At 46.8% G+C, this 13831-nt stretch overlaps 1 protein-coding gene across 1 annotated transcript; it reads right to left on the reverse strand.

Moving 5' to 3' along the window:
• Positions 1–282: 282 nt before the first annotated feature.
• LOC135814441 (crystal protein-like) lies at positions 283–13451 on the reverse strand. The gene is made up of 18 exons (XM_065327565.1): positions 13034–13451; positions 11438–11467; positions 10862–10923; positions 10167–10236; positions 9782–9883; positions 9090–9137; positions 8764–8907; positions 7908–8145; positions 7278–7315; positions 6079–6140; positions 5883–5931; positions 5431–5493; positions 5106–5168; positions 4601–4714; positions 3669–3831; positions 2644–2798; positions 1909–1992; positions 283–886 (listed from the first exon to the last, which is right to left on the reverse strand). The coding sequence occupies exons 1-18, from the start codon at positions 13184–13186 to the stop codon at positions 818–820; spliced, it is 1707 nt and encodes a 568-aa protein (XP_065183637.1). The 5' UTR covers positions 13187–13451; the 3' UTR covers positions 283–817.
• Between the last annotated feature and the right edge of the window lie 380 nt (positions 13452–13831).

The following is a 13831-nucleotide window of genomic DNA, read 5'->3' on the forward strand; positions in this document are numbered from 1 at the left end:
GTTTAACGATGGCTACCTGGCCACCCAGAACATTCATCGATGCATGCGAATCTATACACAGACATCTCGAACCTGGTTCGAGATAACGTTTCTTCAAATAACGAAAAAATTGGACCCTAAAGCAATCCCTAGCAATAGTGATTTGTTGCTGCAGCATCACATGCACTATAGACACGTGAGGAGCCGTGAAGACTTGGAATGGTTGGGGGTGGGGTGGGGATCAACTATCCTGTGATACCTGTGCTGCATCCCTGTACAGAACATCATTTTAAAGCCCGACAATGCTAGCCACACTTTCATTTGTATTGCTTTCTCCAGACTGAGATAAAGAAGTTGTATGACACTTCAAAGTGAAATTTAGTAGCCGTAGAGAAACGGCAAAGGCCAAGACAAAAGAACTACTAGTAGAGAATAAATAAGCATGGAATGTACATTTGTATCTCTTGCCATCCACAGGTAAATTTGCATCGATGTTTAATTTAAAAAAAATAGTGACCGATACGGCTGGTCTTCTTTTTACATCTGAGTAATGACTGCATCATTGCACAGTTATTGACATAGTGCTACATTAGATTAAAAAAGAAAATATTCCGAAGTCTTGACATGTATTCTAACAATAAGTAACCAACAACATGATTATTTTGTTATGTATTAAAGCACGTATTAGCGGGTATTCAGTTGATTTTAAGACTGGTTGATCTGTTTGCCTTGAGCTCTTTGTAAAAAACCAAAATCATAGCAAATTTTGCAAAACATGTCAGACTACGAAATTCACAGGGGTTGAGAGGTAACAAAAAAACTGAGGTGCCAGATGTGCCTAGTCCCGATAGCCGTATTGGTCCCAAAAGTCGCACCGCTCAGACTCGTAGTCAACATCCAGGAACTCCTGTCCAACACATACGCAGACAGGCAAGTATTCCCATACACAAACATCCACACACACACACACACACACACACACACACACACACACACACACACACACACACACACACACACACACACACACAAACACACACACACACACACACACACACACACACACACAAACACACACATGCACACACGCACGCACACACATACACGCACACGCACACACACGCACACGCACACACACACACACACGCACACACACACACACACACACACACACACAAACACGCACACACACACAAACACACACACCGTGACACACACACACACACACACACACATACAGTCGACTTCACTTGTAACCGGAACTCGCATATAGCGAATTTCGTGATATAGCGAGCCATTGTCCTTGTCCTTGTTTGAACCCATACAAAATTGACCCTATAAACGAACAGTTTTCGTTTATAAATTCGGAACGACGCTTCACGCAGCTTCATTATAGCAACTTGTATTGTGGCAACACTGGCCAACACTCAGTTTTCGTTTATAACGAACCAAATTTTGTAGAACCGCATGTAAGCCAAGTGCACTCATACTGTCATGGGCCACTTGTCAGTCATGACTTGCTGCTTGTATGGTGTGAGTGCATTTCTGTTATAATGAACTTCGGCTACAAAGAGCAAATTCTCCTGCACAATGGTGTGCATTACGTCAGGAATCGATTGTATACACATACCGGTACACATGTACACAATTGATGTTGTACATGTACTGGTGAAACCTTGGCCAAGTGATCACCTAGCTCAGTCTTATTAGCAACCACTATTCACCAGTGCACCATGGTTTCATTTCAGAGACCACCAGCAGTCACAGACCAGGATTGACCAACCAGTTTCCTGGGCGGTCATCGAAACTAGGCGAGTCTCGCTGTTACGATCGTCTACATGAGCCCCACCCATGTCACATGCAGCGCCCATGTCATGTGATGCGTGGTACAAGCAACAGCAGCCATGCTGCACTGCGCAAGGTGCTCACCGTGAATGCGTTGGCCGTGATATTGATAGTCCCCATCCAGCCATTGTCCTTGGACACCGAGTGATACTCTTGCCAAATGAAGTCCTGCAGCAGGACACAGTCCAAGTAACCATGGCAACAACACCAAGCAGGAAGGCAGCCATCTTACCAAGATCTCGCCGGTAAGTTTTCATACATACATGTATGATGGCAGGTAAGCCAGAGATGAGGTTCCTGAAGAGGAAAGAGCAATGCTGCCAGGTAATGTCCCACTTCCAAAAGTACTATGTCCAGCCTTCTCCGTGGAACACTAGCGTCACAATGATAATGGAGCATGAGTTTGCGAGTTTCTACAGTGTGGACACAGGGGAGTCGGAAGGTATTCTACAGGTACGACCCTGAAAAGGCGGGTGAAAATCATAGTAGTAGGAAACTTGGGACCAAATAGCCCATATTTCATTGCTCCAGAAATCACAGGATAAGATTATTGGTGCGGCTATGGCCGCACCTGCCGCACTGGTTCCGACGCCCCCAGAACAAGACAATCGGGTATACCATTGCCGCAACGTGTCAGAGATATCCTCTGCAACAGGGCACCATGCGGCACAGCCATCCACTGTCATCCTTTTGCCGCGGCAACAGTTGCGCGGACCGCAGAAATAGATGGGCAGTTGTTGACCTGTCCAGCCTGTGAACAAGTAGGTCTATCGGTTTTTTTTAAATTTAAAAATCATGAGATAGATGCTCATAACTTACTGGAACAGTATGAGGTGAGTTTGGGTTGCCTGTGTGTGCAAAGTTGGTCCACAGCTGAATTAGTTTGTTGGACATGACTAGCTCCTCTGGGGTGTAGTGCTGGCCGATGGAGGAGATGTTTGGTTGAAAGATGAAGACAAGTTCAGAGCCATGGCCTAGAAGAGCGGTTGCAACAGCAAAAGAAATACCAACAAACAAGGCTAGTTTCCCAACAGGCTGATAATCACAAGTAGGTGTGATCACAGTCATCATCGGCTAACATCACTTGTTGACTATCAGTGTACATCTTCACATCCCCAGGCAATTATAGTACAGCCCCCGGTGGCCTTAACTTACTCTAGTCACGACACCAGCCATGCTACATACAATGGGGATACCGTTGTATCCACTCAAACAAAGTAGAAATATGTGAACCAAGATGTACTCGAGGTAAAACTTTGATGGAAGTGCTGTATTAGCTGAGTAGAATGAAGTCCAGGCGCAGTAACAACATCATTGTGGCTATACATGGTGGACATACGCCTGTCACTGTGGATGTCTTAATGCATGGTTCGTGGCCGCATGATGATGCCCGGAACCAAGGCAATCAGTTCCCCAATTTCGTCACCAGAGCAGTCACTATCTTGCTACTCAGCGTGGGCTGACACTATGCATGTAGGGTCTAGCTAGGGTGCTGTACTCCGCAATGTGCATCCAAGCTATCTGGACTCAACATGCCTGCTGCCAGCCCTGCACTGTCAGCAACCGGCACATTGATTGTTGCATATCACCAATAGGCCGCAGTAACATTACCTGGCTCCCAACCATGCCGCCATGAATCCAGTCGGCCTACACGCTGGTAGTAAGTGCAAGTGCTGTCCCCGCAGGCACAGGCACACGGCTATCCTCCAATCGTGCTCTCTTCAGGCAAATGCCATCTGTCCTCTTGCTAACCCCAGTTACTAGTCTAATGACTAAACAAAGGTGCACATGTCGAATGCGGGGGAGTGATGGAGGAGACAATCACATGGCTACTAGTGACTTACAGACACGGTGCATGCAGTAGGACAGCACCGGACCCCAGCCGTCAAACGACATGCTGTGATTGAAGATGTAGCGGTAGACCGGCTGCGAGCGTTCCGGTGAGCTCACCACCGACCGTGTAGTGTTGCGCGTCGGACACCGGAACACGTAGTCAGTACCCAGAACCTGAATCATGATGCGGCGCCAGTGAAGAATCACAACACATTGCATGTGTAGTTTCAAACACTATCTGTATTGGTCAGTGGTGAGAGAAAAGAGTTGAATGTTTGGCACAACCAATGAGAAGTGATCACCACTACATTTGACAACTGCATGAGGTTCATATTGTCTCAGCAAGGATTCGCTCAGCAGCACAAGTACCTGGGAGTCACAGTTTCAAGTGCAAAGGCAGACAAAGAAGGCCTTTGGTATTTGAAACTGTGTTTACAACTTGTAGACTTCCCAAGCTGCAGGAGCATTGTTCATTTCTTTCCAATGCAAATTGTGTATTCCTATACTGAGGCTTCCATGGGATAGATATGCATTTATCATCTAGATCCTAGACCACACATATGTGCCGAGCAGACAGAACTGCAAACTAGACACATATTTACAAGCATTGGAGGCCGGTACAACAACTGAGCCGGACCATGCTGCAGTGTGTACAGAAGAGCCTCCCTTAGGCGACACTTCTCAACAATTGGACACACCTGCATTCAGGACACATAATTGTATTGTCGGCCTGCAGCCCCAAATACTCTCAATCAAACTGCTCATGATGTACTCTCAATATGATACAATCCTCTACACCAGACATGTATGTGGGTCGGTGATCTCTGATGTCTGTAATTGAGGGATTCCGGCATTGTTTCTAAAATGTACTTGGTAGTGTTTAAGATATCGCTCGATCCAGTGCATGGTTGCACTGCCGGTGTGAGGTGTGTGAAAGACTTACCGCAATGTGATCTCTTGTGTCTCCACTGCCCGTGTCCTTGTAGACATACATCTTCTGAACATCACTGGCATGTCTACCAAACTTCACATCCATTGCTAGGTTGTACTCGGCTTTCTACGCCACACAAGGAGCAAAGCAACAGCACAGCGGGCATGGTCAGCCACATGGCAAAGCGAAATAGTCACTTGACCATGCATGGCATTGAAATACACACAGAATTTAGGCACAGCATTTGTAAAACTGACTGGTGCCGCATGATGTCTCTGCAGATGGCGAGGACAGCCATGGTGGGGGGACAGCCATGGTGGGGGGACAGCAACGGTTTCATACCAAGCACTACTAGGCCAGGGTTCAGTCTGCCACATAGCCTGGCTTTCACACAAGATAGGAGAAAGGAGAGAGAGAGGGGGGGGGGGGGGGAGAGCAAAAAGGAGAGAACACAATTTTGCCAGCGAGCAGCACTGCAGGTGAATTGCCCGTGGCTAACAATAACTGCATGTCTTACTGGAATTTTCTTGACAGGTGACACACCATATATGTACATGACGCACTCCTCACTCACTGTACCCTGTAGTACATAGGAGAACATTGAAAATACAGTGAAAATACAGTGAAAATACAGTGAAGCAACAAACTAGACAAACTGGGGAAAGGATGCACATCCCCTACTACAGACACACCAATGTCACATTTAAGGCTTCACCGATCCGCATTTAGGTCGAGGCTTTCATACCAAGAAAATACTACAAGACTTTGAAGACATGACAATACAAGGAATCAGCAGGATTCTTCCACGAACTCCGTGCCACTCAAAGCCTCTGGGACCTTACAATGATTATTGGTATATCAGCAATGTTGCCTTTCTGGAACGAAAACAGCGGCTCCTCCACCACCTAGCGGCATACCAGAGCAAAACAGCACACAACAATGAAGCTAGCCATTGCAACAAACACGAACCATGACAAATACCAGTATAGGTCTTGCCAATTCTCCAGGGAACCTTCCACCGTGGTGCATACTGGTATTGCAAATATTATCTTGATTCCTGACCAATAAGGCTCAATCGCCAAAACCGTATTTGTAATTGAGACTCTGCTAAGGTTAGAAAAGCTTAGTTTTGGTCTGATTTTTTTACAAAAATGCTCCTGTGCCAATATCTTTGTGACTGGCGTACATAGCCTAGCCTGTTTCCTATTCTACTGTTAGTACCTAGGGAAGGGTTGAACAGTTGCGGCTTGCCTGATCACACAGGTGTGCTAAGATAGCAATAGTGCCAGCATACCTCATCTCCATCAATTGTTGGGGTCCATGGGATGAAGATCTCCAGCAAGCTGCGAAATGACAGTACAGGTGTAGATGTAAGAGTACATTAGGACGGTACACATGTACAATGGAAAATATCTCCGCACAGATGAGTTCAGAATTGAATCAAGTTTCTACAAGCACTGCAACTGTGGGGGAAATTCATACTTGCTCACTTTGTCAGGTCCACTAAGTGCTTGGAGGCTTCAGCTTGCGCTTCCATGATGAAACGAGTAGGCTGCATAAAGGAGAGAAGATGAAGAGAAGATCATGGCCAATTGTACCTTTCCGTTTGTCAAATACGACATTGTTACAGTCATATAGCAGATAAGGGGTCGTCCGTAATTTTCGAAAAATATAAAAATCCGTCCTCATGCAAAAAGGGGGTGGGTGGTCAAGAGCGCTGGCGGAATTTGATTTTTTGATTTTTTGTGTGTACATATGCAGTATACCAGGTAGTGTAGGATCGATTGTTGCAAACGCTGCACTCCTTTGGATGTGCAGTGTACTATCCGTACCCGGTGCGTGTACTGTTGTACCTTGCGGTCAGTGTCGCGATGAGCTGCATGCAGTCTCAGACTGTACCAGTACTCGTAGTCTACACTTGTAGTCATGTACGGCTGAATAATAGGTGTCGGCTGACTGAAAAAAATCAAAAAATAGTAGGGAAAAATGGGGGGTGGGGGGGGGTGGGTCAGAGAAAATTTTGCACAAGGACGGATTTTTATATTTTTCGAAAATTACAGACGACCCCTTAGGCAAGAATTGAGTCAACAGAACTCCATACACCTGGACTACTCAATTCCTGGACAGCTAGCTGTTCCAGCCTTGTTAGGTGTCATCAGCGGAGCTCGGGGTGACTGGCCAAACCGATTGCAATGAAGTCTTGTGAACAAAAAGAGCATTCTTTAACCGCAAGTCTCAAAAGCATCAAAGTCAGAATGTTCTAACTGCGAGAAACACAGCGAGCTTTGCACGAGGGCAGATGACTGACACTAATCAGAAGGAGTGCTCGTCTAATTCGAGGGAAGTGCAACACTCAATCTTGTATATCTAGACTATGATGCTGAAAGTCAAAAAGGTGTTAAATACTGTTGAATCTACGTTGAGGTACAAAGGAGTCAATATACTGAAAAAATCATCTTTTTTGTTGGTAGGCTGCCACAAATGCCACAAATTATGAGTGCAAGAATTATTCATTTTGTCTGAAATGTGAATTATGCCAAGATTGACTGACTTTCGCCAGCACACACTGAGCAAAGAGTCACAGTGGTGTGTAGTTAGCTGGGTAGTGAAACAGGAATTTGTGTTCCCAGCAAGTTGTAGCAAAGAGCAGGTCAAGTACAAAATGTAATCATCATGCATGCACATGTACCTTGTACTGCCAGCACTGTGGGTCATCAGCAGCACAGCCTGTCAGAACAAATCGGGGACAAGTCAAGAACAGTTACAATTAGCCAGGCCAAGATAGAGACTATGCTCTCGTTCGAACGTGTGATGCATTCCTCTTCTCATAGCCTACGGTGCGTTACAGCTGTAATGTGACCCAAGAGGAGATACATGTACACATGGATGCACGGTACGTGCTGGGTCATTTGATGCCGTATATAGACATGATGTTGTAACGATGAGGTATGTTGGGACGATGGGACCATGTGACCATGTGACCATGTGCTGTTACTGGCAACACATGTACATTATTCTGCCTTCAAATAGCCATGTGTGCTCTCTGTATGGATCAGAGTAACATGTGAATGTACAAGACTACCCTCTCATCTATTGTACACAGGCTATGACTGTACAGTCAGACCTCGCTTAATTTACCGCACACATCCGTTTTCCACAAAAATATCCGGATAGGCGAGGGAACCGGATAACTGAACACACATACTGTATGTATGCATGCCATATGCTGTAAATCGGTAACCAACGATTTTCTTCCGGATGGCGAGGGATCCGGATAAAAGAGGACCGGATAAGCGAGGTCTGACTGTACACATCTTACCAAGCGTCTTGAAGAAGATCGCAGCCATCCTCTCCGCATCTTCCTTGCTTCTCATGTATATGCCAAAGGGCTCGCTCTCCAGGATGGCCTTGTGAAAGAGACCTGCTGACCTGGCGGATGCTAGATGAGTGGCTACCGACATGGCCCCGGCACTCTGGCCGAACAATGTCACCGAATTCGGATCACCGTCAAAGAAGGCAATGTTTTCCTTCACCCACTCCATTGCCTTGCGTTGATCCTGGAAGGACGAGTGGAAGCCACCGGCGTACAGTCAGTCGTGTACACAGTCAGCATACATAGATACGTGTACTGAAGTCTACACATCCATGAGTGACTGTCGCTGCTCATGCATGTACATCTACAGCGATCAATACCCGGAAAGGGGAGAGGGGGGGGGGGGGGGACTTTCTTACAGATGTTGGAACGGTTGCATGATTGCAGCTGAGTGATCATAGGGCAGCACCTGAAACTTATGTTCACGTCAGTCACAATATTCAGCCCAGTATTTGTGTTCATTATGTGTGACTACAAGTATACTGCGCCGCCTAGGCAAAAACTGCTACTGTACCCGGGGAAAACCGGGGACTGACGTGGACCTGTATGGGCTAACAGCCCAACACTAGTAGCTAAATTACTTAGAGGAGGAAGACGTCATCATTATCTGTGAGGACGACTTCCCACATTGCTTGTGAATAACAGTTCACTGACATGCACCAACCCGGGCAGTAAGGCAGTCAGTGCAGCAGTCTCACACTACTACTGAGCAGTGAGTGGTCTCCACCATCTGGCATAGCATCAATCACGTATATAGACTTCACACGATAAGCAACCCTCTACACAGCTCCATTCAGCTTACCATGAGACCAAAGTTTCCCCGGAGGCCACCAGAGCTTGACGTCAAGAAGCCAAGAGCGCCAAGTCGATAGTTGATGGACACCACAATGACATTGGAGGAGTTGGCGATGTGTTGCCCGTCATATAGCGGACCTCCGCCAAAGCCCTGCAAACAAAACGGACACAAGCAGACTAAGGTGCTCAGTGAGCTACACAATCTCTATACATTGTCATGTGTAAACAATACTCACAAACAATACAAAATGACATGGCATGAACTAACTTAGCATTGCTTATGATCTATGTGTGCATGTACTAAGTCAGTTGCACTTCATCCTATTGCCTTACTCTTCTGAAGTTTCCACCGTGGATCCAGAACATGACTGGATGACCTGCCTGTAAGCAGAAAACACATAGGAAAGTGATAATGTAGCATACTGTGTTGGGCTGTGTTAGCCGCTATCAGTCACTCTGACTGTACTGATAATGAGATCACGGGGACTACACGGTTCTAGGAATACATGTACATGTAGTTACACAGCACATACTGTCTCCCGGTGTCTTTCCACAAAGTGTTCATTGTCTTGCGTGCATGCGCGACTTTAACATTAGCGACTTTAACATTAGCGACTTTAGCATGTACAGGCTATAGTCGTTGGTCTTGTGCTTATAAAACACTACTGGTGTTACAAAGCATGGAGGGCACTGCCGCCGACACTGAACTTGATCTACAATGTAATCACAAGCTTACTATTGTTTCAAGTGTTTTGTTTTCCATCTGCTGTTAGGATGCACATATTCACACTACTATAAACATACAAAATTTCAGCAGCTGTTCAATTTTGGCTATTCGGCACCGATCCAAAACGCCGGAATTAAAACGATGAAATTACCGAAATGAATCGCTGCCGAAATGTCGAAAATCGTGAAATGCCGAAATTTTGTATATTTGCAGTATTGTACAGTAGTCTATACCCAGCATCCCAAACCCTGCATGACTCTATGCATCAAGCATGCATGCACTACATAGCTCTACTTACTGAGCTCCGCGGCTTGGCCACCGGCACAAAGATGTTCAGAAACAGACAGTTCTCGCTGGTCTTTGGCGGGCAGCCGAGTGCAGGGATGTGCTGTGAGCAGTTCTGGACACACAGCATGCCAATGTGGAGCACAGATAAACACATACCATCGTCATCACACTTCCATAGTCAGTGACTCGCCACTTCAGGGTCGTTGGAGATGCTACCATGAGTCACTATGGTATGGACCATACCAATTTTCATTGCTGGTACTTTTTCCTGCCAGTACCCCCCCCCCCCCCCTCCATCCCTGTTTCTGCACACAACTATCCCATACGGGGTGAATGTTCCTCGTTGTGCATGTAAGTTGATGTAACGTTACATAATACTGAAGGTTGAAGCTCACCGCCTGTGGACATCCTGGACCATCTTTCAATGTGTGCAGGATGAGACTTGGTCCCCATGCTAACGGTGGCCTACATAACATTGTACAATATTGCACAGAACACATTGAAACCACGTCATTCACTAACACTATGAAATCAACGAAAGTAGACATAATATCACTCGGCACCATGATAGTAATAATTATCATGTTGACATTACTATGACCTATCCACTACAACCTGTGTTCAATCATGAGTCACTCTTGACTGGTTTTCGAAGTATCTAGATTAGAGAAAAGGAAATTTTGATATCCTTTCTTGAAGGAACTAACAATAGCCACTAAAAACCGGAATAACCCAGCGCCAGATGCAGCACCTAACCGTAAGGTTGCAGGATACGCCTCACACCCACTGAAACGGCAAGTGCCGAAGCCCCTATTAACCGCAGACTAGGAATACAGAGTTAGGGACCCGGACTAACTACAGCAGAATCGCCGGAAGCAGTTTTTGACTGGTCCGGTAGTATCCTAGCCTTTTATACAGTTTGTGTGTGATATGGTGGGTACACATGCCCTGGACAGTAGGAACACGTATTGGTGACCAGTCCGGTTGGTCCGGTGATAACCTGACCAACCGGGCCAGTTCCAGCGGGCCTGTGCAGCAACGGCTGGAAACAAGTTTACACTGTGACTATGGACTATAGGTCTAGCCTCACCCAGGTGGTTTGAAGCGTCGCTCTCCGTCTGGTGATCTGGCGTATGGAACACCTCGAAACACCTGAACATGCATGCACACACACACATACACACACGTGCACACACACGTGCACACACACACACACACACACACACACACAGGGGAGGTCGTCTGACCATGGAAGAGTAACTTGAAAAATGGGCATGCTATGTAAGCAAGTCTGTCTGTGCATAGTAAAAGTACCAGTCACATCAACAAGTGCTCCGCTCCGCTGTACATGCATGGTTAGTATGCTGCTGCAAGATCTGTGCTGAGTACGGAGGTTTTTCAAAAGCGTCAACAGAATCAGGAGATATCCTACATAATAGGAAGAGTGGGCACCTCAGCATAGTCGTAATGACAGCTATATTGTGTTGTAAAAGAAGAAGCCTTGAGCGGGATTTGAATCCAGCACCCCTGTCTTTCCGAGGCAGTCCCCTACCGATTTGGCTACCGGTGATCTCACACACTCGTTACTCCTTCTTGCTACAATGGTGCAATGAGAGTAATCAGGGTAACTACACATGGACTGTACACCATGGTCCACTGTACTTACCTTACATGACCCTGTGTTGCTTCCCAGGATCTACAGGACATATACGCGGCATACATGTACAGAACACGCACATACACACATAGACACATACACACATAGACAGTTGTCTAAAGTCCTTAGGCTACATGTATGCATATACACACATACATGTACATACACACATACACACATACATGTACATACACACATACATTAAAGGGGAAGTTAAGGCAAAAATTAAAATTTCACCAGTTGTAGTCTTCGGGGTGCTGAGTCGAATGGTCGTGGTCCGAGGAAGCTGAGACGCTCCCTTCCTACTTGAATCCCAATCGAACTCGCGCACTTCCACCGAAACTGGGTGACTGCGCCCTACTAGATGGGGATTTGTATGCAAAATGTCACTAAAAGCGCCATTTCGTTCTTATAAAAGCACGGATGACCGCGATTGGCCCATATGTTGTAGTTTTTTGGACGCTGAGTCGAATGGTTTTGGTCCGAAAAGGCTGCGATGCAGCGTTCCTCCTTTATTCCCAATCGAACATGGTTGAACAAGCGGTCACGTGCTCCTGGGTGCCCAAATCACCTGGTCACCACGCCAGCAGGCGACAACTTTCACACCAAGGTTCAACTCGAGTGACAGGACTGCACCTAAAAAAGGTCAAACAGGCTAGTAAGTTGTACCCTGTAGGCACGGTGACCAGGTGACTGGTGTACGCAGGAGCACGTGACCGCTTGTTCAACCATGTTCGATTGGGAATAAAGGAGGAACGCTGCATCGCAGCCTTTTCGGACCAAAACCAATCGACTCAGCGTCCAAAAGACTACAACATATGGGCCAATCGCGGTCATCCGTGCTTTTATAAGAACGAAATGGCGCTTTTAGTGACATTTTGCATACAAATCCCCATCTAGTAGGGCGCAGTCACCCAGTTTCGGTGGAAGTGCGCGAGTTCGATTGGGATTCAAGTAGGAAGGGAGCGTCTCAGCTTCCTCGGACCACGACCATTCGACTCAGCACCCCGAAGACTACAACTGGTGAAATTTTGATTTTTGCCTTAACTTCCCCTTTAATTTTTTTACTAAGTATTACATGGAGTAGTACAGTACGTATGTTTCTACTCCATTCCCTGCTGTCCAATGTCAGATTATACCGGGCCAAGTCTGAAAATCTCAGCAAAGGTTGCACTCTACTTGATTGTACTTGAATACTTCCTCTAACCCCCATCTGGCAGGGGGGGGGGTGCTTGTGTGTGTGTGTGGGGGGGGGGGGGGGGGGGTAACACCACAAGCACTGTGTCCAGCACATATTGAGGGGTTGCAAGGGTTCATGCTCCACTGCGGTGCGGGGAGATCAAGAACCCTTGAGCTTGAAATTCATCCTTGCTATTTCCCCCTTTTTGACTGGATTTGTCATGGCATGGACTTGAAACATTGGCTGGTCTTGGCCTGGGGGAATACGGCTAGTGCTGCCTCGTTATGTGCCAGAGGAAGTAGACCAGACCACAGTGAAGTACTGTATGATATCCAACTTCAATATCACGCCTGCCGCAGTCGAACTGCTCACAGTCAAGACACACGCAAACAGATCACATTCACACTCGTATGCAGCCTGCCTACCTCGCCGTAGACCGTTTTCGCCACCACTTGTGTGTCGTCACCGCTCACAACGTGCGTCGACAGGGACACCAAGCTTATCACAGCCACCAGTAAAGTCTGAGTCGCGACCACCGGCAGTCCGAGGACGAACCCCCTCCTAATCGCCATCGTCATCCGGGCATCCAGAGGAATAGGGAACAACCCGTACCTCCTCGCTACCCAGCCACCAGTAATAGAAGTGGCAAATCGACAGGGCGTAAAAATCAATGACTTTCAAACACTTTCAAACAGAGATTTGTTTTGGAGGTGGACTGAGGTCGAGGCAGGCCAGATCAGCTGTAGTCACGTAGATCTACGGTATGTACTTGGCTATCCTGGTCAGCTGACCACCATGCTATGCTCTCGGCTGCAATCATCCGCTAGCGCTAGAAATGAAGGGTGGCTCACGCATTGTTGCTACATGAGTAACATGACTGTAATGGTTGAGTCAAGCAATGAACTCCGGAGGCTGTACGAGTCCTCCTTTACCCTAAAGAAATAATAGAGGAGGATCTAAACCATCATACACTTAGATCTGGTACACCCTGTTCTGGGCATGGGAGGCCCGGCTCCCTAGCGGGTTGCGGCTTTTTTACTTGCCACGGATGCAAACAAGGGAAATACTTCGAGAGCTGACAGGCGATATGCGATCTGCACCGAAGCTTACCTGCAACAGTCCGAAACTGCACGCATCTCATCTGGTTTCAACCTAGACTCGCTGTTCAAGTTCAGCAGAGTATCGAACATGTCATATAACTGAACAGTTCAGGGGAACGGTCT

The sequence above is a fragment of the Sycon ciliatum genome, chromosome 4 (assembly GCF_964019385.1).
Source record: "Sycon ciliatum chromosome 4, ocSycCili1.1, whole genome shotgun sequence".
NCBI lineage: Eukaryota > Metazoa > Porifera > Calcarea > Leucosolenida > Sycettidae > Sycon > Sycon ciliatum.

Coding starts and splice junctions, on each gene's coding strand:
- LOC135814441 (XM_065327565.1), bottom strand. CDS start 13,186: ATGACGATGGCGATTAGGAGGGGGTTCGTCCTCGGACTGCCGGTGGTC. Junction 8,146..8,763: donor GGGGAAACTTTGGTCTCATG/GTAAGCTGAATG, acceptor TCGTCCTTCCAG/GATCAACGCAAGGCAATGGA. Junction 887..1,908: donor TCACGGCCAACGCATTCACG/GTGAGCACCTTG, acceptor TGTGTTGGACAG/GAGTTCCTGGATGTTGACTA.